This window comes from Salmo salar, chromosome 12, assembly GCF_965601325.2.
Source record: "Salmo salar chromosome 12, fSalSal1, whole genome shotgun sequence".
Taxonomy (NCBI): domain Eukaryota; kingdom Metazoa; phylum Chordata; class Actinopteri; order Salmoniformes; family Salmonidae; genus Salmo; species Salmo salar.
Genome location: NC_138302.1, coordinates 2,910,008 through 2,935,000, shown reverse-complemented (window position 1 = coordinate 2,935,000; position 24,993 = coordinate 2,910,008). Strand labels below are relative to the sequence as shown.

General features: G+C 49.2%; 2 protein-coding genes across 3 annotated transcripts in view; both read left to right on the top strand.

The window, feature by feature from the left end:
- Positions 1 to 7,821, top strand: part of LOC106595215 (mitochondrial dynamics protein MIEF1) — a 23,725-nt gene extending 15,904 nt beyond the window's left edge. For both annotated transcript variants that reach the window (XM_082958450.1, XM_082958451.1), the window contains exon 8: positions 6,117 to 7,821. In XM_082958450.1, coding sequence (XP_082814576.1) covers positions 6,117 to 6,603 — 487 coding nt within the window. In that variant the 3' untranslated portion in view covers positions 6,604 to 7,821. The remainder of the gene's footprint in view (positions 1 to 6,116) is intronic.
- A 168-nt stretch (positions 7,822 to 7,989) lies between these two features.
- Positions 7,990 to 24,634, top strand: LOC106593225 (guanine nucleotide exchange protein smcr8a). The gene is made up of 8 exons (XM_045690480.2): positions 7,990 to 8,942; positions 9,174 to 9,356; positions 13,198 to 13,448; positions 13,530 to 14,350; positions 19,393 to 19,893; positions 20,015 to 20,585; positions 22,702 to 22,850; positions 23,385 to 24,634. Exons 1-8 carry the CDS (start codon positions 8,766 to 8,768, stop codon positions 23,756 to 23,758), a joined length of 3,027 nt encoding a protein of 1,008 aa, XP_045546436.2. The 5' UTR covers positions 7,990 to 8,765; the 3' UTR covers positions 23,759 to 24,634.
- Positions 24,635 to 24,993: the final 359 nt, after the last annotated feature.

Below are 24,993 nucleotides of genomic sequence, written 5' to 3'. Positions count from 1 at the left end.
CAGCCACATATCTCAGTCAGCCATCTTGAGATATCTAGGTGGGACAGCCACATATCTGTCAGTCAGCCATCTTGAGATATCTAGGTGAGACAGCCACATATCTCAGTCAGTCAGCCATCTTGAGATATCTAGGTGGGACAGCCACATATCTCAGTCAGTCAGCCATCTTGAGATATCTAGGTGGGACAGCCACATATCTCAGTCAGTCAGTCAGCCAACTTGAGATATCTAGGTGGACAGCCACATATCTCAGTCAGTCAGTCAGCCATCTTGAGATATCTAGGTGGGACAGCCACATATCTCAGTCAGCCATCTTGAGATATCTAGGTGGGACAGCCATATATCTCAGTCAGTCAGCCATCTTGAGATATCTAGGTGAGACAGCCACATATCTCAGTCAGTCAGCCATCTTGAGATATCTAGGTGAGACAGCCACATATCTCAGTCACTCAGCCATCTTGAGATATCTAGGTGGGACAGCCACATATCTGTCAGCCATCTTGAGATATCTAGGTGGGACAGCCACATATCTCAGTCAGTCAGCCATCTTGAGATATCTAGGTGGGACTGCCACATATCTGTCAGCCATCTTGAGATATCTAGGTGGGACAGCCATCTTGAGATATCTAGGTGGGACAGCCACATATCTGTCAGCCATCTTGAGATATCAAGGTGGGACAGCCACATATCTCAGTCAGTCAGCCATCTTGAGATATCTAGGTGGGACAGCCACATATCTCAGTCAGTCAGCCATCTTGAGATATCTAGGTGGGACAGCCACATATCTCAGTCAGTCAGCCATCTTGAGATATCTAGGTGGGACAGCCACATATCTCAGTCAGTCAGCCATCTTGAGATATCTAGGTGGGACAGCCACATATCTCAGTCAGTCAGCCATCTTGAGATATCTAGGTGGGACAGCCACATATCTCAGTCAGTCAGCCATCTTGAGATATCTAGGTGGGACAGCCACATATCTCAGTCAGTCAGCCATCTTGAGATATCTAGGTGGGACAGCCACATATCTCAGTCAGTCAGCCATCTTGAGATATCTAGGTGGGACAGCCACATATCTCAGTCAGTCAGCCATCTTGAGATATCTAGGTGGGACAGCCATATATCTCAGTCAGTCAGCCATCTTGAGATATCTAAGTGGGACAGCTACATATCTCAGTCAGTCAGTCAGCCATCTTGAGATATCTAAGTGGGACAGCTACATATCTCAGTCAGTCAGTCAGTCAGCCATCTTGAGATATCTAGGTGGGACAGCCACATATCTCAGTCAGCCATCTTGAGATATCTAGGTGGGACAGCCACATATCTCAGTCAGCCATCTTGAGATATCTAGGTGGGACAGCCACATATCTCAGTCAGCCATCTTGAGATATCTAGGTGGGACAGCCACATATCTCAGTCAGAGAGCCATCTTGAGATATCTAGGTGGGACAGCCACATATCTCAGTCAGCCATCTTGAGATATCTAGGTGGGACAGCCACATATCTCAGTCAGTCAGTCAGCCATCTTGAGATATCTAAGTGGGACAGCTACATATCTCAGTCAGTCAGTCAGCCATCTTGAGATATCTAGGTGGGACAGCCACATATCTCAGTCAGCCATCTTGAGATATCTAGGTGGGACAGCCACATATCTCAGTCAGCCATCTTGAGATATCTAGGTGGGACAGCCACATATCTCAGTCAGCCATCTTGAGATATCTAGGTGGGACAGCCACATATCTCAGTCAGCCATCTTGAGATATCTAGTTGGGACAGCCACATATCTCAGTCAGCCATCTTGAGATATCTAGGTGGGACAGCCACATTTCTCAGTCAGCCATCTTGAGATATCTAGGTGGGACAGCCACATATCTCAGTCAGTCAGCCATCTTGAGATATCTAGGTGGGACAGCCACATATCTGTCAGTCAGCCATCTTGAGATATCTAGGTGGGACAGCCACATATCTGTCAGTCAGCCATCTTGAGATATCGCAGTGGGACAGCCACATATATCTGTCAGCCATCTTGAGATATCTAGGTGGGACAGCCACGTATCTGTCATTCAGTCAGCCATCTTGAGATATCTAGGTGGGACTTCCACATATCTCAGTCAGTCAGCCATTTTGAGATATTTAGGTGGGACAGCCACATATCTGTCAGTCAGCCATCTTGAGATATCTAGGTGAGACAGCCACAAATCTCAGTCAGTCAGCCATCTTGAGATATCTAGGTGGGACAGCCACATATCTGTCAGTCAGCCATCTTGAGATATCGCAGTGGGACAGCCACATATATCTGTCAGCCATCTTGAGATATCTAGGTGGGACAGCCACGTATCTGTCAGTCAGTCAGCCATCTTGAGATATCTAGGTGGGACAGCCACATATCTCAGTCAGTCAGCCATTTTGAGATATTTAGGTGGGACAGCCACATATCTGTCAGTCAGCCATCTTGAGATATCTAGGTGAGACAGCCACAAATCTCAGTCAGTCAGCCATCTTGAGATATCAAGGTGGGACAGCCACATATCTCAGTCAGCCATCTTGAGATATCTAGGTGGGACAGCCATATATCTCAGTCAGTCAGCCATCTTGAGATATCTAGGTGGGACAGCCACATATCTCAGTCAGTCAGCCATCTTGAGATATCAAGGTGGGACAGCCACATATCTCTGTCAGTCAGCCATCTTGAGATATCTAGGTGAGACAGCCACATATCTCAGTCAGTCAGCCATCTTGAGATATCTAGGTGGGACAGCCATATATCTCAGTCAGTCAGCCATCTTGAGATATCTAGGTGGGACAGCCACATATCTGTCAGCCATCTTGAGATATCTAGATGGGACAGCCACATATCTGTCAGCCATCTTGAGATATCTAGGTGGGACAGCCATCCTGAGATATCTAGGTGGGACAGCCACATATCTCATTCTGTCAGCCATCTTGAGATATCTAGGTGGGACAGCCACATCTGTCAGCCATTTTGAGATATCTAGGTGGGACAGCCACATATCTCAGTCAGTCAGCCATCTTGAGATATCTAGGTGGGACTGCCACATATCTGTCAGCCATCTTGAGATATCTAGGTGGGACAGCCATCTTGAGATATCTAGGTGGGACAGCCACATATCTGTCAGCCATCTTGAGATATCAAGGTGGGACAGCCACATATCTCAGTCAGTCAGCCATCTTGAGATATCTAGGTGGGACAGCCACATATCTCAGTCAGTCAGCCATCTTGAGATATCTAGGTGGGACAGCCACATATCTCAGTCAGTCAGCCATCTTGATATATCTAGGTGGGACAGCCACATATCTCAGTCAGTCAGCCATCTTGAGATATCTAGGTGGGACAGCCACATATCTCAGTCAGTCAGTCAGCCATCTTGAGATATCTAAGTGGGACAGCTACATATCTCAGTCAGTCAGTCAGTCAGCCATCTTGAGATATCTAGGTGGGACAGCCACATATCTCAGTCAGCCATCTTGAGATATCTAGGTGGGACAGCCACATATCTCAGTCAGCCATCTTGAGATATCTAGGTGGGACAGCCACATATCTCAGTCAGAGAGCCATCTTGAGATATCTAGGTGGGACAGCCACATATCTCAGAGAGCCATCTTGAGATATCTAGGTGGGACAGCCACATATCTCAGTCAGTCAGTCAGCCATCTTGCGATATCTAAGTGGGACAGCTACATATCTCAGTCAGTCAGTCAGCCATCTTGAGATATCTAGGTGGGACAGCCACATATCTGTCAGCCATCTTGAGATATCTAGGTGGGACAGCCACATATCTCAGTCAGCCATCTTGAGATATCTAGGTGGGACAGCCACATATCTCAGTCAGTCAGCCATCTTGAGATATCTAGGTGGGACAGCCACATATCTGTCAGTCAGCCATCTTGAGATATCGCAGTGGGACAGCCACATATATCTGTCAGCCATCTTGAGATATCTAGGTGGGACAGCCACATATCTCAGTCAGTCAGCCATCTTGAGATATCAAGGTGGGACAGCCACATATCTCAGTCAGTCAGTCAGCCATCTTGAGATATCTAGGTGGGACAGCCACATATCTCAGTCAGTCAGTCAGCCATCTTGAGATATCTAGGTGGGACAGCTACATATCTCAGTCAGTCAGTCAGCCATCTTGAGATATCTAGGTGGGACAGCCACATATCTCTGTCAGTCAGCCATCTTGAGATATCTAGGTGAGACAGCCACATATCTCAGTCAGTCAGCCATCTTGAGATATCTAGGTGGGACAGCCACATATCTGTCAGCCATCTTGAGATATCTAGGTGGGACAGCCATCCTGAGATATCTAGGTGGGACAGCCACATATCTCATTCAGTCAGCCATATTGAGATATCTAGGTGGGACAGCCACATATCTCAGTCAGCCATCTTGAGATATCTAGGTGGGACTGCCACATATCTGTCAGCCATCTTGAGATATCTAGGTGGGACAGCCATCTTGAGATATCTAGGTGGGACAGCCACATATCTGTCAGCCATCTTGAGATATCAAGGTGGGACAGCCACATATCTCAGTCAGTCAGCCATCTTGAGATATCTAGGTGGGACAGCCACATATCTCAGTCAGTCAGCCATCTTGAGATATCTAGGTGGGACAGCCACATATCTCAGTCAGTCAGTCAGCCATCTGTATCTGCTTTCAGTTAGTTTTACTGTGAACACTGAGGCTGTACCTGCTTTCAGTTACAGTTTTACTGTGAACCCTGAGGCTGTACCCACTTTAAGTTCCAGTTCTACTGTGAACACTGAGGCTGTACCCACTATAAGTTACAGTTGTACTGTGAACACTGAGGCTGTACCCGCTTTCAGTTACAGTTTTACTGTGAACACTGAGGCTGTACCCGCTTTCAGTTAGTTTTACTGTGAACACTGAGGCTGTACCCGCTTTCAGTTACAGTTTTACTGTGAACACTGAGGCTGTACCTGCTTTCAGTTAGTTTTACTGTGAACACTGAGGATGTAACCTGCTTTAAGTTAGTTTTACTGTGAACACTGAGGCTGTACCCGCTTTCAGTTAGTTTTACTGTGAACACTGAGGCTGTACCCACTAAGTTAGTTTTACTGTGAACACTGAGGCTGTACCCACTTTAAGTTCCAGTTTTACTGTGAACACTGAGGCTGTACCCACTATAAGTTCCAGTTTTACTGTGAACACTGAGGCTGTACCCACTATAAGTTCCAGTTTTACTGTGAACACTGAGGCTGTACCCACTAAGTTAGTTTTACTGTGAACACTGAGGCTGTACCTGCTTTAAGTTACAGTTTTAACAGTGGCCAAGTAGGCTAATGTGACTATTTGATCATAATGTAGGTCTACCAGAGTGGCCTACCATCAAAAACAATGGAAACACATTCTCTGTCTCTGTCCAGACCATAGGGTTAAAGGTCAGGGGGTTAATGTGTAACTGATATGTCTCTGTGTTAGGGTTAGGGGTTAAAGGTCAGGGTTCATGTATAACTTATATGTATCTCTGTGTTAGTTAGGGTTAGGGGTTAAAGGTCAGGGTTCATGTATAACTGATATGTCTCTGTGTTAGGGTTAGGGGTTAAAGGTCAGGGTTCATATATAACTGTTATGTCTCTGTGTTAGTTAGGGTTAGGGGTTAAAGGTCAGGGTTCATGTATAACTGATATGTATCTCTGTGTTAGTTAGGGTTAGGGGTTAAAGGTCAGGGTTCATGTATAACTGTAATGTCTCTGTGTTAGTTAGGGTTAGGGGTTAAAGGTCAGGGTTAATATATAACTTATGTCTCTCTGTGTTAGTTAGGGTTAGGGGTTAAAGGTCAGGGTTAATGTATAACTGATATGTATCTCTGTGTTAGTTAGGGTTAGGGTTCATAAATAACTGTTATGTCTCTCTGTGTTAGTTGGGGTTAAAGGTCAGGGTTAATGTATAACTGATATGTCTCTCTGTGTTGGTTAGGGGTTAAAGGTCAGGGTTCATGTATAACTGATATGTCTCTCTGTGTTGGTTAGGGGTTAAAGGTCAGGGCTCATGTATAACTGATATGCCTCTGTGTTAGTTAGGGGTTAAATTTCAGGGTTCATGTAAAACTGATGTCTCTCTGTGTCTCCAGACCAGAGCGAGGTGATCCCCTCTTCATCTCCATAGTGCCTGTGCTGAGGGAAGCAGACGTGGTCCTGACTGCCCAGGTAGAGTTAACCCGGCCCTGGGATAGCGCCTGGCACCTCTCCCTCTACCCCTGGGAGACCCAGCGTCTCGTTCAGCTTGACTCGGCCGACCAAGGCGTCCGACGCGTCGTCCTCAAAACCCTCAAAGCCGTCTGTCGACGCTGTCCCTCCCTTCGACCACTCGCCGCCGTGCCATTGGTCAACCTCATCCTCCACCTCAGCGACAAGGACTTGGATTGGTCGGAGGGTTGTCTGAGTGGGCGTTTCCAGCAGTGTGTCTGGGAGCTGATTGGCTATCTGGAAGAAGGGGTGTTACCTAGCTACTTCAAGTCCGGCGTTAATTTGTTGAACGGAATGACGGATGAAGAGGTTGATGAGATGGGTTTTATGTTGTACTGCGCCGTCTCCGAACCGGACATTCTACTGATATAGAAATATATTTAACGAGGCAAGTCAGTTAAGAACAAATTCTTATTTTACAATGACGGCCTACAGGGTTAACTGGCCTTGTTCAGGGGGGGCAGAACGACAGATTTGTACCCTTGTCAGCTCGGGGATTTGAACTGGCAACCTTTCGGGTTACTGGTCCAACGCTCTAACCACTAGGCTACCTGCTGGTTACTAGTCCAACGCTCTAACCACTAGGCGACGCTGTATATACCTTAACCTGTTGTATATGTCACAGAGGAAAGAGTTTGAGGTAATAAGGGTACGGATGAGTTAAAGGGGAGGCTCTGACGATGATGATGATGATGATGAGGGGACTGTGCCTATGAAAGTAGATGAGGGGACTGTGCCTAGGAAAAGTAGATGGGGGGAAAGGAAGAAATGAAAAGGAGACTAGGAAAGGAGACTTTACACAGGCACCCGATTTCTGATCATTTTTGGGGGGAAGAATCAGGTTGCCTGTGTTTAAACGCAGCCTTAGCGACGGAGACTTGGCTTTGGTTTTCATCCTGCTGCTCTGCTGCATCCTGCTGCTCTGTCCAATGGGCTAGGCCATTTGAGGCTAAAACCCAAAGGAATCCCCACCCAGTTGACTACTTTAAAATGGTGGAAGCCCTTCAATGGGCGCTACCCATTCTAAAACAGCTTTTTTGGGGGGGGTCACTAAAAGGCCCTGGATCATTCTCTATGGGTCTGACTGGACTACACAAGGTAACATAGTTAACACCAGTTACCACAGCAACAAAGTGATAATTATGTCTAAAATCAAATCAAATTAAATGTATTTATAAAGCACCTTCTTACATCAGCTGATATCTCAAAGTGCTGTTACAGAAACCCAGCCTAAAACCCCCCCAAACGGCTAGTAATGCAGGTGTAGAACCCCTCTGCCAATTTCTCTTAATAAAATCAGATTTTTTTTTAAACCCTTAATCTGTTTAATGAAATCATTATATGGTCCCACCTTCTACTGAATAAAGTTTTCACTTTCTTTTGTTTCTGTTTGACTTTTTTTCGTGTTTTTTTTTTTGAACGACTTTTGCTGAGGTTGTTTTTTAAAGTTTGAAGAGTGATTTTAAAAATAAAATGTTTTCTGCTTTACTACTGATGTTAATATCCTCATTATTATTTACATGTTTAGGTGATATAATTATGTCAAGTTAAATCCAACATTTTCTGTTATTAATAAAAAAATTAACACTTTTCATGTTGCATTTATTTAAAGTTATAATTGTAGTCCATTCGGGTTATGATTGAACTACAAATCCAAGCTTGCATCAGTAAAATAGCTGCTTCTCCCCCCCCCCCCCCCCCCCTCCACAAATCAATCCCGTTATTTTATACCCAAAATGATCTGTCTCCGCCGAGGACTGAATTCCCATAACTCTACCGGACACCGAAAGCGGTTCTTCATGCTCTTTCACAAGTCTCCTCGAGGTGTCTCGGGACGTATTCATCACCCCCACCGGTTAAAAAACGGGCGTGAACGGTTCCTCCTCCTCGCTCCACTACCGGCAGTTGTCACATGGCTTAATTAACATGGCTGGAGTTGTATCCCGCCGTCTGAAGACGTGATACACACTACGCTGCGAGTCCCCCCCCCTGGTAAAATACATCTCTATACGGGAGGCGGAAAGAGGAACCCGGGTCGACACGGACCATGTGATTCGGTGTTTACTTCCAGGACCTGTTTCGCAGGCTACTTTGTGTTGACAACATGTTTTTGTTTTGTTGTCTCTGTTACAGGACAGCTGTTGTTGACGTTAAGACTGTATACTACGTCGGTAAGTTAACACCTCGCTCTGACGTTGAACTTTCCGTTTAGTATAATGTTATTTATCCACCGACCGACCGAAATACAGAAATGAGAAGTGAAAGTTAAACATGTTTGTTTCCGCTTTTTTTAAAAGTTGAACAACACAACAAGCAACACTTTTTATATTTATTTTTAATACCAGTTACCCGGTCAATGAGTGACGGTTTGCTCTCCGGTACCAAAACCGGACTCAAGGACGGAAATAACAGTGGGGTTTTTTTCACACCGGGGAAAGTTATTAACAGGGACACGGAAGAAAGGACTGAACAGTAACAGACATAAACACTGGAGTCTCTCTGGGATCAACACAGAGGCCTGGGATTAGGACATTATGATTGGCTCTCCTGATGTCTTGGCCTTCACCAATGAAGGGGATTTGGGAGGTTACCCAGAAGCCCAGGATCTACCAGAAGAGTTCTCCCTTCCTCTCTTTCCTCCGTCTCACCCCTGGACCTCACCTGCCCGTTTCAACAGAGACTTTATACTGGTGGCTGAGTTCTCAGAACAGGTTGGACCTGGAGGGGCTGGTGTGTGTGTGTGTGTGTTTTTATGGTGGTGTGTGTGTGTTTTTATGGTGGTGTGTGTGTGTGTGTGTGTGTGCTTTTATGGTGGTGTGTGTGCTTTTATGGTGTGTGTGTGCTTTTATGGTGGTGTGTGTGTGTGTGTGTGTGTGTGTGTGTGTGTGTGTGTGTGTGTGTGTATTATACTGACGGTGTATATCTTCTGTCCTCCTGTCCAGGTGGGTCCCCTACCTGTCCGGACCATCCCCGACGACCCCAGAGTGATCGGTTCCTTCGACCTGAACCATTTCTCTCTACGCGTCATGTCCGTCGACTACCAAGCCGTCGCCCCCGGCCCTCAGCCACACCACCAGACAGCTAGTCCTTCCCTCAGGACCCTTCCTCGCCTGGCCTTCTCAGAGGTAGGTAGGCCTGGTGTTTTTAGACAAGCGACCCAGTGCCGGTTCGAATCCCAGCTCCGCCGACAAGGGGGAAATAAATCTGTTGGCATCATCCTAGATGCCATCAGCTGACGTTGTGCCCTGGAGCAATGTACCTAAACCTCCTAAAATTGGACTGAGGATGACCCATTGCTTCCAGCCCCTCGTGTGTGTGTTTCGGGGGCTTTTGTTGTGATGTTTATAGACTAGTCTCGGTCCTCTGTCAGTCTATAGACTAGTCTCGGTCCTCTGTCAGTATATAGACTAGTCTCGGTCCTCTGTCAGTATATAGACTAGTCTCGGTCCTCTGTCAGTCTCTAGACTAGTCTCGGTCCTCTGTCAGTCTATAGACTAGTCTCGGTCCTCTGTCAGTCTATAGACTAGTCTCGGTCCTCTGTCAGTATATAGACTAGTCTCGGTCCTCTGTCAGTATATAGACTAGTCTCGGTCCTCTGTCAGTCTATAGACTAGTATCGGTCCTCTGTCAGTATATTGACTAGTCTCGGTCCTCTGTCAGTATATAGACTAGTCTCGGTCCTCTGTCAGTCTATAGACTAGTCTCGGTCCTCTGTCAGTATATAGACTAGTCTCGGTCCTCTGTCAGTATATAGACTAGTCTCGGTCCTCTGTCAGTCTATAGACTAGTCTCGGTCCTCTGTCAGTCTAGACTAGTCTCGGTCCTCTGTCAGTATATAGACTAGTCTCGGTCCTCTGTCAGTCTATAGACTAGTCTCGGTCCTCTGTCAGTGTATATAGACTAGTCTCGGTCCTCTGTCAGTCTATAGACTAGTCTCGGTCCTCTGTCAGTCTATAGACTAGTCTCGGTCCTCTGTCAGTATATAGACTAGTCTCGGTCCTCTGTCAGTATATAGACTAGTCTCGGTCCTCTGTCAGTCTCTAGACTAGTCTCGGTCCTCTGTCAGTCTATAGACTAGTCTCGGTCCTCTGTCAGTCTATAGACTAGTCTCGGTCCTCTGTCAGTATATAGACTAGTCTCGGTCCTCTGTCAGTCTATAGACTAGTATCGGTCCTCTGTCAGTATATTGACTAGTCTCGGTCCTCTGTCAGTATATAGACTAGTCTCGGTCCTCTGTCAGTCTATAGACTAGTCTCGGTCCTCTGTCAGTATATAGACTAGTCTCGGTCCTCTGTCAGTATATAGACTAGTCTCGGTCCTCTGTCAGTCTATAGACTAGTCTCGGTCCTCTGTCAGTCTAGACTAGTCTCGGTCCTCTGTCAGTATATAGACTAGTCTCGGTCCTCTGTCAGTCTATAGACTAGTCTCGGTCCTCTGTCAGTGTATATAGACTAGTCTCAGTCCTCTGTCAGTCTATAGACTAGTCTTGGTCCTCTGTCAGTCTATAGACTAGTCTCGGTCCTCTGTCAGTATATAGACTAGTCTCGGTCCTCTGTCAGTATATAGACTAGTCTCGGTCCTCTGTCAGTCTATAGACTAGTATCGGTCCTCTGTCAGTATATTGACTAGTCTCGGTCCTCTGTCAGTATATAGACTAGTCTCGGGCCTCTGTCAGTCTATAGACTAGTCTCGGTCCTCTGTCAGTATATAGACTAGTCTCGGTCCTCTGTCAGTATATAGACTAGTCTCGGTCCTCTGTCAGTCTATAGACTAGTCTCGGTCCTCTGTCAGTCTAGACTAGTCTCGGTCCTCTGTCAGTATATAGACTAGTCTCGGTCCTCTGTCAGTCTATAGACTAGTCTCGGTCCTCTGTCAGTCTATAGACTAGTCTCGGTCCTCTGTCAGTCTATAGACTAGTCTCGGTCCTCTGTCAGTATATAGACTAGTATCGGTCCTCTGTCAGTCTATAGACTAGTATCGGTCCTCTGTCAGTATATTGACTAGTCTCGGTCCTCTGTCAGTATATAGACTAGTATCGGTCCTCTGTCAGTCTATAGACTAGTATCGGTCCTCTGTCAGTATATTGACTAGTCTCGGTCCTCTGTCAGTCTATAGACTAGTCTCGGTCCTCTGTCAGTATATAGACTAGTCTCGGTCCTCTGTCAGTCTATAGACTAGTCTCGGTCCTCTGTCAGTCTATAGACTAGTCTCGGTCCTCTGTCAGTCTATAGACTAGTCTCGGTCCTCTGTCAGTATATAGACTAGTCTCGGTCCTCTGTCAGTCTATAGACTAGTCTCGGTCCTCTGTCAGTCTATAGACTAGTCTCGGTCCTCTGTCAGTCTATAGACTAGTCTCGGTCCTCTGTCAGTCTATAGACTAGTCTCGGTCCTCTGTCAGTCTATAGACTAGTCTCGGTCCTCTGTCAGTCTATAGACTAGTCTCGGTCCTCTGTCAGTCTATAGACTAGTCTCGGTCCTCTGTCAGTATATAGACTAGTCTCGGTCCGCTGTCAGTCTATAGACTAGTCTCGGTCCTCTGTCAGTCTATAGACTAGTCTCGGTCTGTCAGTATATAGACTAGTCGCGGTCCTCTGTCAGTATATAGACTAGTCTCAGTCCTCTGTCAGTCAGTGTGTATCAGGGGGTTGTGTTGTCAGTATATAGACTAGTCTCGGTCCTCTGTCAGTCTATAGACTAGTCTCAGTCCTCTGTCAGTCTATAGACTAGTCTCAGTCCTCTGTCAGTATATAGACTAGTCTCGGTCCTCTGTCAGTATATAGACTAGTCTCGGTCCTCTGTCAGTATATAGACTAGTCTCGGTCCTCTGTCAGTATATAGACTAGTCTCGGTCCTCTGTCAGTCTATAGACTAGTCTCGGTCCTCTGTCTGTCTATAGACTAGTCTCGGTCCTCTGTCTGTCTATAGACTAGTCTCGGTCCTCTGTCAGTATATAGACTAGTCTCGGTCCTCTGTCAGTATATAGACTAGTCTCGGTCCTCTGTCAGTATATAGACTAGTCTCAGTCCTCTGTCTGTCTATAGACTAGTCTCGGTCCTCTGTCAGTCTATAGACTAGTCTCGGTCCTCTGTCAGTCTATAGACTAGTCAGGGTGTCCTTCCTCCAGGGTGGTGCTGGGTGTCTCTGGGGGAGGTGGTTCTCCTTCCTCCAGGGTGGTGCTGGGTGCCTCTGGGGAGGTGGTTGTGTCCTTCCTCCAGGGTGGTGCTGGGTGTCTCTGGGGGAGGTGGTCGTTCTCCTTCCTCCAGGGTGGTGCTGGGTGTCTCTGGGGGAGGTGGTCGTTCTCCTTCCTCCAGGGTGGTGCTGGGTGTCTCTGGGGGAGGTGGTCTTTCTCCTTCCTTCAGGGTGGTGCTGGGTGTCTCTGGGGGAGGTGGTTGTTCTCCTTCCTCCAGGGTGGTGCTGGGTGACTCAATGGAGCGGGTTGTTCTCCTTCCTCCAGGGTGGTGCTGGGTGTCTCTGGAGGAGGTGGTTGTGTCCTTCCTCCAGGGTGGTGCTGGGTGTCTCTCGGGGAGGTGGTTGTGTCCTTCCTCCAGGGTGGTGCTGGGTGACTCTGGGGGAGGTGGTTCTCCTTCCTCCAGGGTGGTGCTGGGTGTCTCTGGGGGAGGTGGTCGTTCTCCTTCCTTCAGGGTGGTGCTGGGTGACTCAATGGAGGTGGTTGTTCTCCTTCCTCCAGGGTGGTGCTGGGTGTCTCTGGGGGAGGTGGTTCTCCTTCCTCCAGGGTGGTGCTGGGTGTCTCTGGTGGAGGTGGTTGTTCTCCTTCCTCCAGGGTGGTGCTGGGTGTCTCTGGGGAAGGTGGTTCTCCTTCCTCCAGGGTGGTGCTGGGTGTCTCTGGGGGAGGTGGTTGTTCTCCTTCCTCCAGGGTGGTGCTGGGTGTCTCTGGGGAGATTGTTGTGTCCTTCCTCCAGGGTGGTGCTGGGTGACTCAGCGGAGATTGTTGTGTTCTTCCTCCAGGACTCCAGGGTGTTGCTGGGTGACTCTAAGGAGGGTGCATTTGCCTACGTTCACCACCTGACTCTGTATGACCTGGAGGCCCGAGGCTTCGTCCGCCCGTTCTGCATGGCCTACGTCTCCGCTGACGAGAGGAAGATCATGCTGCAGTTCCAGGAGCTGTCGCACCGCTTCTCCCGCGCCTCCGAGTGCCTCAAGACCGGAAACCGACGGGCCTTCGCCCGCGAGCTGCACAGGAAGCTACAAGACCTGGAGTAAGAGGATACACACGTTCACGCACCGACACAGAGTTTGGTTTGTGTGAGCGTTTTTTAAATCCTTCTCTCCGTTGACAGGTACACACGATCCGTCCTTCATGCGGCGCTTCAAGGGATATCCAATGATAGTGAGGAGATCGGGGAGGAGGCGGAACTGCAGAAGACAGCCAACGAGCTTGCTAGCGTGGATCGATCCATCCTGGACCACAGATCCCTCCTCCACCAGGTCACGTCCTATCCCAACAGGAAGTTAAAAGACCCTGGCTTTCTGCCTTACGACCCCTCCCTGATCCCAGAGACCCTCCCCCTGACTCCGGATCCCCCCTCCCCCTCATACACCCCGCAGCTGGTTTCCGGGGCGTCGCTAGGTGGTGGGGGCTGGTCAGCGAGGCGGTTCGACCGCCGTCTGAAGCCATTGGAGGAGCTGAGCGACTGCTACTTCCTGTCTCTGACGCTAGAACAGCTGGGCAACGCAGAAAGCCGTCTTCGCGGAGACCAGAGTGTTCTACACAACCGCTGCGTCACACGCAAGCTCTCCAGGATGCTTTCACACACACACTTCCTGTTCCAGCTCTGGGACCAGGAAGAAGAGGAGGAGGAGGAGGATCTGGAGGAGGAAGGGGCGGGGCTAGAGGGAGGAAGTGGCTTGATGTCGAATCCTGTGGAGTGGGCGGGTGCGGGACCACAGAGCATGGAGTCGTTCTTCTCTTGCGTGGAGGAGGTGTCAATCAAGCTGGAGACAGGAAGTGGAGGGGCGGGGCCGACACTCGATCCTGCGGGGGGAGAAGAAGTAACCACGGAGACGAGACCAGGCAGCGTGAGCAGCGGAGACAGCATTGAGGTTCTGGGGACGGAGCGCTCGTATAGAACACAGGGACTAACCCACGTGGAACTCAGAGGTAGGTCAATTCAGAAACTGCATTCATGTCGTTATGGGGCGTCGTTATGGGGCGCTGTTACGTCGTTATGGGGCGCTGTTACGTCGTTATGGGGCGCTGTTACGTCGTTATGGGGTGCTGTAGCGTCGTTATGGGGTGCTGTGGCGTCGTTATGGGGTGCCGTTATGGGGCGCTGTGACGTCGTTATGGGGTGCTGTGGCGTCGTTATGGGGTGCTGTGGCGTCGTTATGGGGTGCTGTGGCGTCGTTATGGGGTGCTGTGACGTCGTTATGGGGTGCTGTGACGTCGTTATGGGGTGCTGTGACGTCGTTATGGGGTGCTGTGACGTCGTTATGGGGTGCTGTGGCGTCGTTATGGGGTGCTGTGGCGTCGTTATGGGGTGTCGTTATGGGGTGCTGTGGTGTCGTTATGAGGTGTCGTTATGGGGTGCTGTGATGTCGTTATGTGGTGCTGTGGCGTCGTTATGGGGTACTGTGATGTCGTTATGGGGTGTTGTGGCGTCGTTATGAGGTGTCGTTATGGGGTGCTGTGGCGTCGTTATGGGTTGTCATTATGGGGTGCTGTGATGTCGTTATGGGGTGCTGTGGCGTCGTTATGGGGCGTCGTTATGGGGTGCTGTGATGTCGTTATGGGGCGTCGTTATGGGGCGTCGTTATGGGGTGCTGTGATGTCGTTATGAGGTGTCGTTATGGGGTGCTGTGATGTCGTTATGGGGTGCTGTGATGTCGTTATGGGGTGCTGTGATGTCGTTATGGGGTGCCGTGGCGCCGTTATGGGGTGCCGTGAGGTCGTTATGGGGTGTTGTGGCGTCGTTATGGGGTGCTGTGATGTCGTTATGGGGTGCTGTGGCGTCGTTATGGGGTGCTGTGGCGTCGTTATGGGGTGCTGTGGCGTCGTTATGAGGTGTCGTTATGGGATGCTGTGATGTCGTTATGGGGTGCTGTGGCGTTGTTATGAGGTGTCGTTATGGGGTGCTGTGGCGTCGTTATGGGGCGTCGTTATGGGGTGCTGTGATGTCGTTATGGGGTGCTGTGGCGTCGTTATGGGGTACTGTGATGTCGTTATGGGTTGTCATTATGGGGTGCTGTGATGTCGTTATGGGGTGCTGTGGCGTTGTTATGGGGCGTCGTTATGGGGTGCTGTGATGTCGTTATGGGGTGCCGTGGCGTCGTTATGGGATGTGGTGATGTCGTTATGGGGTGCTGTGGCGTCGTTATGGGGTGTTGTGATGTCGTTATGGGGTGCTGTGGCGTCGTTATGGGGTGCTGTGGCGTCGTTATGGGGTGTTGTGATGTTGTTATGAGGTGTCGTTATGGGGTGCTGTGGCGTCGTTATGGGGTGTTGTGATGTCGTTATGGGGTGCTGTGGCGTCGTTATGGGGTGCTGTGACGTCGTTATGGAGTGTCGTTATGGGGTGTCGTTATAGGGTGCTGTGACATCGTTATGGGGTGCTGTGACGTCGTTATGGGGTGTCGTTATGGGGCGTCGTTATGGGGTGCTGTGGCGTCGTTATGGGGTGCTGTAACGTCGTTATGGGGTGTCGTTATGGGACGCTGTGACGTCGTTATGGGGTGCTGTGACGTCGTTATGGGGTTCTGTGGCGCCGTTATGGGGTATTGTGTGTGTGTGTATTCAGAAAAAAAACATTTTTTAATCCATTTTAGAATAAGGTTGTAACGTAACAAAATGTAGAAAAAGTCAAGTGGTAAGAATACTTACCGAATTATGCACTGTATCGTTATTAAACTATAGGGGGGGGGGTACCGTGTCCCTGGGTGGAAACGTGGGTTCAGGGTGAAGGCTGTGTGTTTATCCTCTTCCTCCTCCTCCTCCTCCTCCTCCTATAGAGTTGTTCTGGTGGGGGGTCTGGGGCTTCAGGGTGAAGGCTGTGTGTTTATCCTCTTCCTCCTCCTATAGAGTTGTTCTGGTGGGGGGTCTGGGGGTTCAGGGTGAAGGCTGTGTGTTATTCCTCTTCCTCCTCCTCCTCCTCCTCCTCCTATAGAGTTGTTCTGGTGGGGGGTCTGGGGGTTCAGGGTGAAGGCTGTGTGTTTATCCTCTTCCTCCTCCTCCAATAGAGTTGTCGGTTCAGGGTGAAGGCTGTCCTCCTCTCCTCCTCCTATAGAGTTGTTCTGGTGGGGGATCTGGGGGTTCAGGGTGAAGGCTGTGTGTTTATCCTCTTCCTCCTCCTCCTATAGAGTTGTTCTGGTGGGGGGTCTGGGGGTTCAGGGTGAAGGCTGTGTGTTTATCCTCCTCCTCCTCCTATAGAGTTGTTCTGGTGGGGGGTCTGGGGGTTCAGGGTGAAGGCTGTGTGTTTATCCTCTTCCTCCTCTCCTCCTATAGAGTTGTTCTGGTGGGGGGTCTGGGGGTTCAGGGTGAAGGCTGTGTGTTTATCCTCCTCCTCCTCCTATAGAGTTGTTCTGGTGGGGGGTCTGGGGGTTCAGGGTGAAGGCTGTGTGTTTATCCTCTTCCTCCCTCCTCCTCCTCCATAGAGTTGTTCTGGTGGGGGGTCTGGGGCTTCAGGGTGAAGGCTGTGTGTTATTCCTCTTCCTCCTCCTCCTCCTCCTCTTATAGAGTTGTTCTGGTGGGGGGTCTGGGGGTTCAGGGTGAAGGCTGTGTGTTTATCCTCTTCCTCCTCCTCCTATAGAGTTGTTCTGGTGGGGGGTCTGGGGGTTCAGGGTGAAGGCTGTGTGTTTATCCTCCTCCTCCTCCTATAGAGTTGTTCTGGTGGGGGGTCTGGGGGTTCAGGGTGAAGGCTGTGTGTTTATCCTCTTCCTCCTCTCCTCCTATAGAGTTGTTCTGGTGGGGGGTCTGGGGGTTCAGGGTGAAGGCTGTGTGTTTATCCTCCTCCTCCTCCTATAGAGTTGTTCTGGTGGGGGTTCTGGGGGTTCAGGGTGAAGACTGTGTGTTTATCCTCTTCCTCCTCCTCCTCCTATAGAGTTGTTCTGGTGGGGGGTCTGGGGGTTCAGGGTGAAGGCTGTGTGTTTATCCTCTTCCTCCTCCTCCTCCTATAGAGTTGTTCTGGTGGGGGGTCTGGGGGTTCAGGGTGAAGGCTGTGTGTTATTCCTCTTCCTCCTCCTCCTCCTCCTCCTATAGAGTTGTTCTGGTGGGGGGTCTGGGGCTTCAGGGTGAAGGCTGTGTGTTTATCCTCCTCTCCTCCTATAGAGTTGTTCTGGTGGGGGGTCTGGGGGTTCACGGTGAAGGCTGTGTGTTTATCCTCTTCCTCTTCTTCCTCCTCCTCCTATAGAGTTGTTCTGGTGGGGGGTCTGGGGCTTCAGGGTGAAGGCTGTGTGTTTATCCTCCTCCTCCTCCTCCTATAGAGTTGTTCTGGTGGGGGGTCTGGGGCTTCAGGGTGAAGGCTGTGTGTTTATCCTCCTCCTCCTCCTATAGAGTTGTTCTGGTGGGGGGTCTGGGGGTTCACGGTGAAGGCTGTGTGTTTATCCTCTTCCTCCTCCTCCTATAGAGTTGTTCTGGTGGGGGGTCTGGGGGTTCAGGGTGAAGGCTGTGTGTTTATCCTCTTCCTCCTCCTCCTATAGAGTTGTTCTGGTGGGGGGTCTGGGGGTTCAGGGTGAAGGCTGTGTGTTTATCCTCCTCCTCCTCCTATAGAGTTGTTCTGGTGGGGGGTCTGGGGGTTCAGGGTGAAGGCTGTGTGTTTATCCTCCTCCTCCTCCTATAGAGTTGTTCTGGTGGGGGTTCTGGGGGTTCAGGGTGAAGGCTGTGTGTTTATCCTCCTCCTCCTCCTATAGAGTTGTTCTGGTGGGGGGTCTGGGGGTTCAGGGTGAAGGCTGTGTGTTTATCCTCCTCCTCCTCCTCCTCCTATAGAGTTGTTCTGGTGGGGGGTGGGGGGTCTGGGGGTTCAGGGTGAAGGCTGTGTGTTTATCCTCTTCCTCCTCCTCCTATAGAGTTGTTCTGGTGGGGGGTCTGGGGGTTCAGGGTGAAGGCTGTGTGTTTATCCTCTTCCTCCTCCTCCTCCTCCTCCTATAGAGTTGTTCTGGTGGGGGGTCTGGGGCTTCAGGGTGAAGGCTGTGTGTTTATCCTCTTCCTCCTCCTCCTCCTCCTATAGAGTTGTTCTGGTGGGGGGTCTGGGGCTTCAGGGTGAAGGCTGTGTGTTTATCCTCTTCCTCCTCCTCCTCCTCCTATAGAGTTGTTCTGGTGGGGGGTCTGGGGCTTCAGGGTGAAGGCTGTGTGTTTATCCTCTTCCTCCTCCTCCTCCTCCTCCTATAGAGTTGTTCTGGTGGGGGGTCTGGGGCTTCAGGGTGAAGGCTGTGTGTTTATCCTCTTCCTCCTCCTATAGAGTTGTTCTGGTGGGGGGTCTGGGGCTTCAGGGTGAAGGCTGTGTGTTTATCCTCCTCCTCCTCCTCCTATAGAGTTGTTCTGGTGGGGGGTCTGGGGGTTCAGGGTGAAGGCTGTGTGTTTATCCTCTTCCTCCTCCTCCTCCTATAGAGTTGTTCTGGTGGGGGGTCTGGGGGTTCAGGGTGAAGGCTGTGTGTTTATCCTCCTCCTCCTCCTATAGAGTTGTTCTGGTGGGGGGTCTGGGGGTTCAGGGTGAAGACTGTGTGTTTATCCTCTTCCTCCTCCTCCTCCTATAGAGTTGTTCTGGTGGGGGGTCTGGGGGTTCAGGGTGAAGACTGTGTGTTTATCCTCTTCCTCCTCCTCCTCCTATAGAGTTGTTCTGGTGGGGGGTCTGGGGGTTCAGGGTGAAGACTGTGTGTTTATCCTCTTCCTCCTCCTCCTCCTATAGAGTTGTTCTGGTGGGGGGTCTGGGGGTTCAGGGTGAAGACTGTGTGTTTATCCTCTTTCTCCTCCTCCTCCTCCTATAGAGTTGTTCTGGTGGGGGGTCTGGGGCTTCAGGGTGAAGGCTGTGTGTTATTCCTCTTCCTCCTCCTCCTCCTCCTCTTATAGAGTTGTTCTGGTGGGGGGTCTGGGGGTTCAGGGTGAAGACTGTGTGTTTATCCTCTTCCTCCTCCTCCTCCTATAGAGTTGTTCTGGTGGGGGGTCTGGAGGTTTAGGGTGATGGCTGTGTGTTTATCCTCTTCCTCCTATAGAGTTGTCGGTTCAGGGTGAAGGCTGTGATGAGGTGCGGAGTCGTACCCCTGCGGAGGCCGGGACGAGGCGTGACGTGCGGTCCCTGGCGCGAAGGGCGAACAGCGAGGACAGCATTGAGGTCATCAGCACCTCGGACTCCATCTTCCCCGACGACCTCCTCATCTTCACCGCCATCACAGAGGAGGAGCCTGAGGAGCATGGAATCATGGGTACTGTAATCCAGGAAGAGGAGGAGGAGGAGGCGGCAGGTGAGGACACGCCCATTCAGCAGCACGGCACCCTGGGTATTATAGTTCACGAGGAGGAGGAGGAGCACACTTGGCACCAGAGAATCATGGGTAATGTAGTCCAGACGGAGGGAGAGGAGGAGCTAGAGGACACTCCCACTCGGCCGCACAGCACCCTGGGTATTGAAGTCCAGGAATTGGAGGAGGAGGAGGAGGAGAAGCAAGAGAGATGTGACACTCCGGTCCCCATGTCTGAGCCCCAGGGAACTCTGGGTAAGACTGTCTGTTTGTCCTCTTTAATAATAATAATAATAATAATGACATATCCCAGATGCTTCCAGTGTATTTATCTGATTTCCTCTCTTTTATTAACTGATATAGTTTCTGTCTCCAGTCCACCAGGTGCCAGTAGAGGGCTCCTCCAAGCAGTACGAGGGTCACCATGCCAACGGCGAGGTCATAGGTCAGGCTGGGCGTGACAGCAGGCGGCGGGCGGTGCCTGACCTCCAGGTGAACTTTTCTATCCCCCTGAGGTTAGAAGTTAGAGTTCACGGGTCAGGAGAGGGGCGGCGGTTGCTAGGCGACACCCCTTACAGGCTGAGCGTAGACGAGGGGTCAGACTGTATGAGCTACGTCGGCAGCGCCTCTCCACCTACCTCTCTGGCCCCCGCACGTCTCCGCGGCAACCGCGGCGCCGGTAACCCGCGCCAGAGGAGGAAGGCGGGTCTCGGAGCCCTCAGGTTCCTGCGTCAGAATTCTTTCTCCCAGAATGCCGTGTTCTGCCTGCTGAGCGGCCGGCCGCTGGTGGTGATTGGCGGAGAGGAGGGTTCCGTGAGGAGGACGGTCGCTGCCCTCTCGCTCTACCTGCCTTCACCCGGTCGCTACGGAGATGCTGTGCAGCCCAACCTGGCCACGCCTCTTCAGCTGACAGACCTGCTCACCTGGAGACTCATCGGAATCCACAGGTAAAAAAACACAGCATCGAAAACCCTGATGTATCATGGGTAAATTGTGACTGACTGACGGCTACAAATGTGATATTGAGTGGTGATTTATCAGGCCTTTTTTATTGTCGTGCTGTAGTGTTGTACGTCCCCCGTTTCTCTGCCCACACGCTGTCCCCTATCCCAAGTTCTCCAACAGGTATTCCCTAACTGGGGTACGTGCAATGCCGTCGGGGGGTACGCCGGATAAAAACGGGATTCACATTTTTTTTTAAACAGTTTATATTTTCCAACGAGGTGAGTTTTTCTGTCTTCTCACCTGAGTAGCTTCGTTTCATCGCCAAAAATAAAATAAAATAAAAAATAAAACTAAAAACCATTTAGTGTTCAGCGAAATAACAACACAATGTCAAATACAGGAAGCCTAGTTAAATAATTAACATCCAATCACAATTAACCATTACGGTGTTCAGCGAAATAACAACACAATGTCAAATACAGGAAGCCTAGTTAAATAATTAACATCCAATCACAATTAACCGTTACGGTGTTCAGCGAAATAACAACACAATGTCAAATACAGGAAGCCTAGTTAAATAATTAACATCCAATCACAATTAACCATTACGGTGTTCAGCGAAATAACAACACAATGTCAAATACAGGAAGCCTAGTTAAATAATTAACATCCAATCACAATTAACCATTACGGTGTTCAGCGAAATAACAACACAATGTCAAATACAGGAAGCCTAGTTAAATAATTAACATCCAATGTTAACATCCAATTAACCATTACTTTCTCTCGCGGAAATTCCACTAAACGATCCGTATGTAGCCAATCGTAGCTGCTGCTCATGTTGGTATCTGTACTGATGGAGCAAAAGCCATGACAGGGTGACATAGTGGAGTGGTAACGCGCGTGTACAAACAGTTGTTCCCGACGCCAGTTGGGTCCACTGCAGCATCCACCGAGAGACTCTTGCTGCCAAGGGAATGACTGACAGCTTGAAAGACGTTTTTGGACACTACAGTGAAAGTGGTTCACTTTTGTTAAAGCAAAAGGCCCCTGAACTCTCGTGTATTTTCTGCACCATGTAACGCTTTTATAACATACAGAAGTGCGCTGGGTTATCAAGGGACAAAGTATTGACACATTTTTTTAAATTGAGAGATAAGCTGAAAAGTTTTCTTTACTGACCATAATTTTCACTTGTCTGACCGCTTGACTTAGATGGCGAGTTTCTCACACGACTGGCCAAATCTGGCTGATGTTTTTTCCTCACCTGAATGATCTGAATCTAGAATTAACAGGGACTCTCTGCAACTATATTCAATGTGCGGGACAATATTGAGCCTATGATTTAAGAAGTTGGAGCTCTTCTCTGTCTGTATTAACAAGGACAACACACAGGTCTTTCCATCATTGTATGATTTTTTATTTTTTTTTGTGCAAATAAACTCAAGCTAACGGACAAACGTGAAACGTGATACAGCGAAGCACCTGAGTGAGTTGGATGCGCAATTATTGCAGGTATTTTCCCAAAACGGATGACACAAACAACTGGATTCGTTATCCCTTTCATTCCCAAGCCTCCAGTCCACTTACCGATATCTGAACAAGAGAGCCTCATCGAAATTTGCAACAAGCGGTTCTGTGAAAATTGTAATTTAAATCAGAAGCCACTGCCAGATTTCTAGACAGGGCTGCGCTCAGAGTATCCTGCCTTTGGCAAATCACGCTGTTATTAAGTCACTGATGCCCTTTGCAACCACGTACCTAATGTGAGAGTGGATTCTCGGCCCTTACTAGCATGAAAAACTAAATACAGGCGCAGACTGTGTGTGGAAAATGATTTTAAGACTGAGACTCTCTCCAATACAACCCAACATTACGTTCATCCTTTCAAACACACCCTTCTCATTAACCTGCGCAGAATTATTCACAATTTTCTAAGAACAAATAAGGTTTTATATGTAAGATGGTTAAATAAAGAGCTGAATTATTTATTATATTATTATTTGTATATTATATTATTTTTTGCTGGAGGTGGAATGAAGGGGTACGGGACTAGGGGGGTACAGCTGGAGAATGAATGTCAATAAATAAATACCGTCTTTCTTTCTCTCTTCCCAGGACGTCTCCTACAGCTCCCAGCATGCTTCACTCTCTGGTTCGTTACGGACGATACCTGGCCGTGCTGGACCTGGATCAGCGTACACTGAGAAGCCCCGCTTACCACGGACACCTCATTGGCCGGCTGGCCAACCCCCACACTCTGATAGGCTAGTGAAAATATTTGTATTTAAAAAAAAAAATATTTTTTATTTGTCTTGGACATAGTTACAACAGTTCACCTCAATGGGGGCTTCTGTGCCGGGAGGGGAGGGGGGGCGGCGACGGAGTCGTGGCGACGGGAGGGGAGGGGGCGGAGTCGTGGGAATTGACTAACGGCCAACAAGCTGTGTCAACCATAATCCAAAACAACAGCTGTCAACAAATTGTAGTGTTCAAAAACCAATATTAATAGATTGCTTTTAATAAATAATGTTTTGTTGCATTTAACTGCTGAAAATGCTGTTCTGGAGGTCATTTCCTTAGTAGGTGAGTTCAGAGGTCACCATGTGGGAAGCTCAGGGATGATTGAGGACTTTCCCACTACTATTGACCCAGTTGGAGGGGGCGTTCCAGTGGATGTCTCTCCCAGTCCAATGTGGTCTTAAATTCCCACTTCCACTTGGTTATGAACCTGTCATCTTCAACTAAACTATTTGAATGTCTATCTGAGTGTTGACTGTTTGTTTGTTTGTTACGTCCAGGTCGTGGCAGCACCTACCTTCTCCACGTGGAGAGCTGCCTCACTGAGTTGACCGCTAAGGCGTTCCTGTTCTCCTGTTCTCCTGACCTTTCAACTCTAACCTCGGGTCGAGCTCAGAGTTTACCTGGGGGTCAGGCACCACCCGTCTGTCACCGCGCCTCTCAGCTTCCCAGCGTCCCCAGGGAGGACGATGACTTCACGCTGACTCGGCGTCGCATTGACTTTCTGTGTGAGCGGGGTTTCAGCGGGGAGGACGACCTCCGGGTGATGCACTTCCTGTCTGACCTCGTCAAACAGCACCACGCAGGAAGTGGTCCTCCGGCCCTCCGCTTCTCCTACAGTGCCGTCCCTTTGCATAGAAATACGACAACATAGATATACAGCCCCGTCCCTTTACATAGAAATACCACAACATATATATACAGCCCTGTCCCTTTACATAGAAATACCACAACATAGATATACAGCCCTGTCCCTTTACATAGAAATACCACAACATAGATATACAGCCCTGTCCCTTTACATAGATATACAGCCCCGACCCTTTACATAGAAATAAGACAACATAGATATACAGCCCTGACCCTTTACATAGAAATACCACAACATAGATATACAGCCCTGCCCCTTTACAAAACTAAAGCTTTTCTTCCATACTGTATCCTGTCTACACTGTGAAAGGAGAGATCCAGAGTGGATCTCTCGAATGCCGCCCTATTCCCTATGTAGTGCACTACTTACAGGTAGTAGACTATGTAGGCACCCTATTCCCTATATAGTGCACTACTTACAGGTAGTAAACTATGTAGGCACCCTATTCTCTATATAGTGCACTACTTACAGGTAGTAAACTATGTAGGCACCCTATTCTCTATATAGTGCACTACTTACAGGTAGTAAACTATGTAGGCACCCTATTCTCTATATAGTGCACTACGTAGGCACCCTATTCCCTATGTAGTGCACTACTTACAGGTAGTAGACTACGTAGGGAATAGGGAGCCGTTTGGGAAGCGGCCCCCTGTGTATGTGAATGGTTATGTTGCTGAATGTAGTCATTGTGGCGCAGGTCTAACTCCTCAACACCACCAAAACATACTGTAACGTTGGTGTCATTGTCTAGCAGGTCTGATCGAGTCGAGTCTTTCATTTACCCTTCATCGCCTTCACAAACTGTTCATTGGTGTGTGTTAATGCAGTGTACTTTTGTGTGCCGTGTAAAAAAAATAAAAAATATTTGATATGTTTAAACATGTGTCCTGCCCTTGGCTTTAAAAGGCAATGTTCCCATTTACTTATATTTAACTAGGAAAGTCAGTTAAGAACAAATTCTTATTTTCAATGACGGTCTAGGAACAGTGGGGTTTGTTCAGGGGCAGAACGACGAGATGTTTTTTTTATCTTGTCAGCTCGGGGATTCGATCTTGCAACCTTTCGGTTACTAGTCCAACGCTCTAACCACTAGGCTACGCTGCCACCTCTACACTCTAACCACTAGGCTATCTTCCTCCCCTACACTCTAACCACTAGGCTACCTGTCGTCCCTCCACTCTAACCACTAGGCTACCCTGCCACCCCCATACAATCTAACCACTAGGCTACCTGCCGCC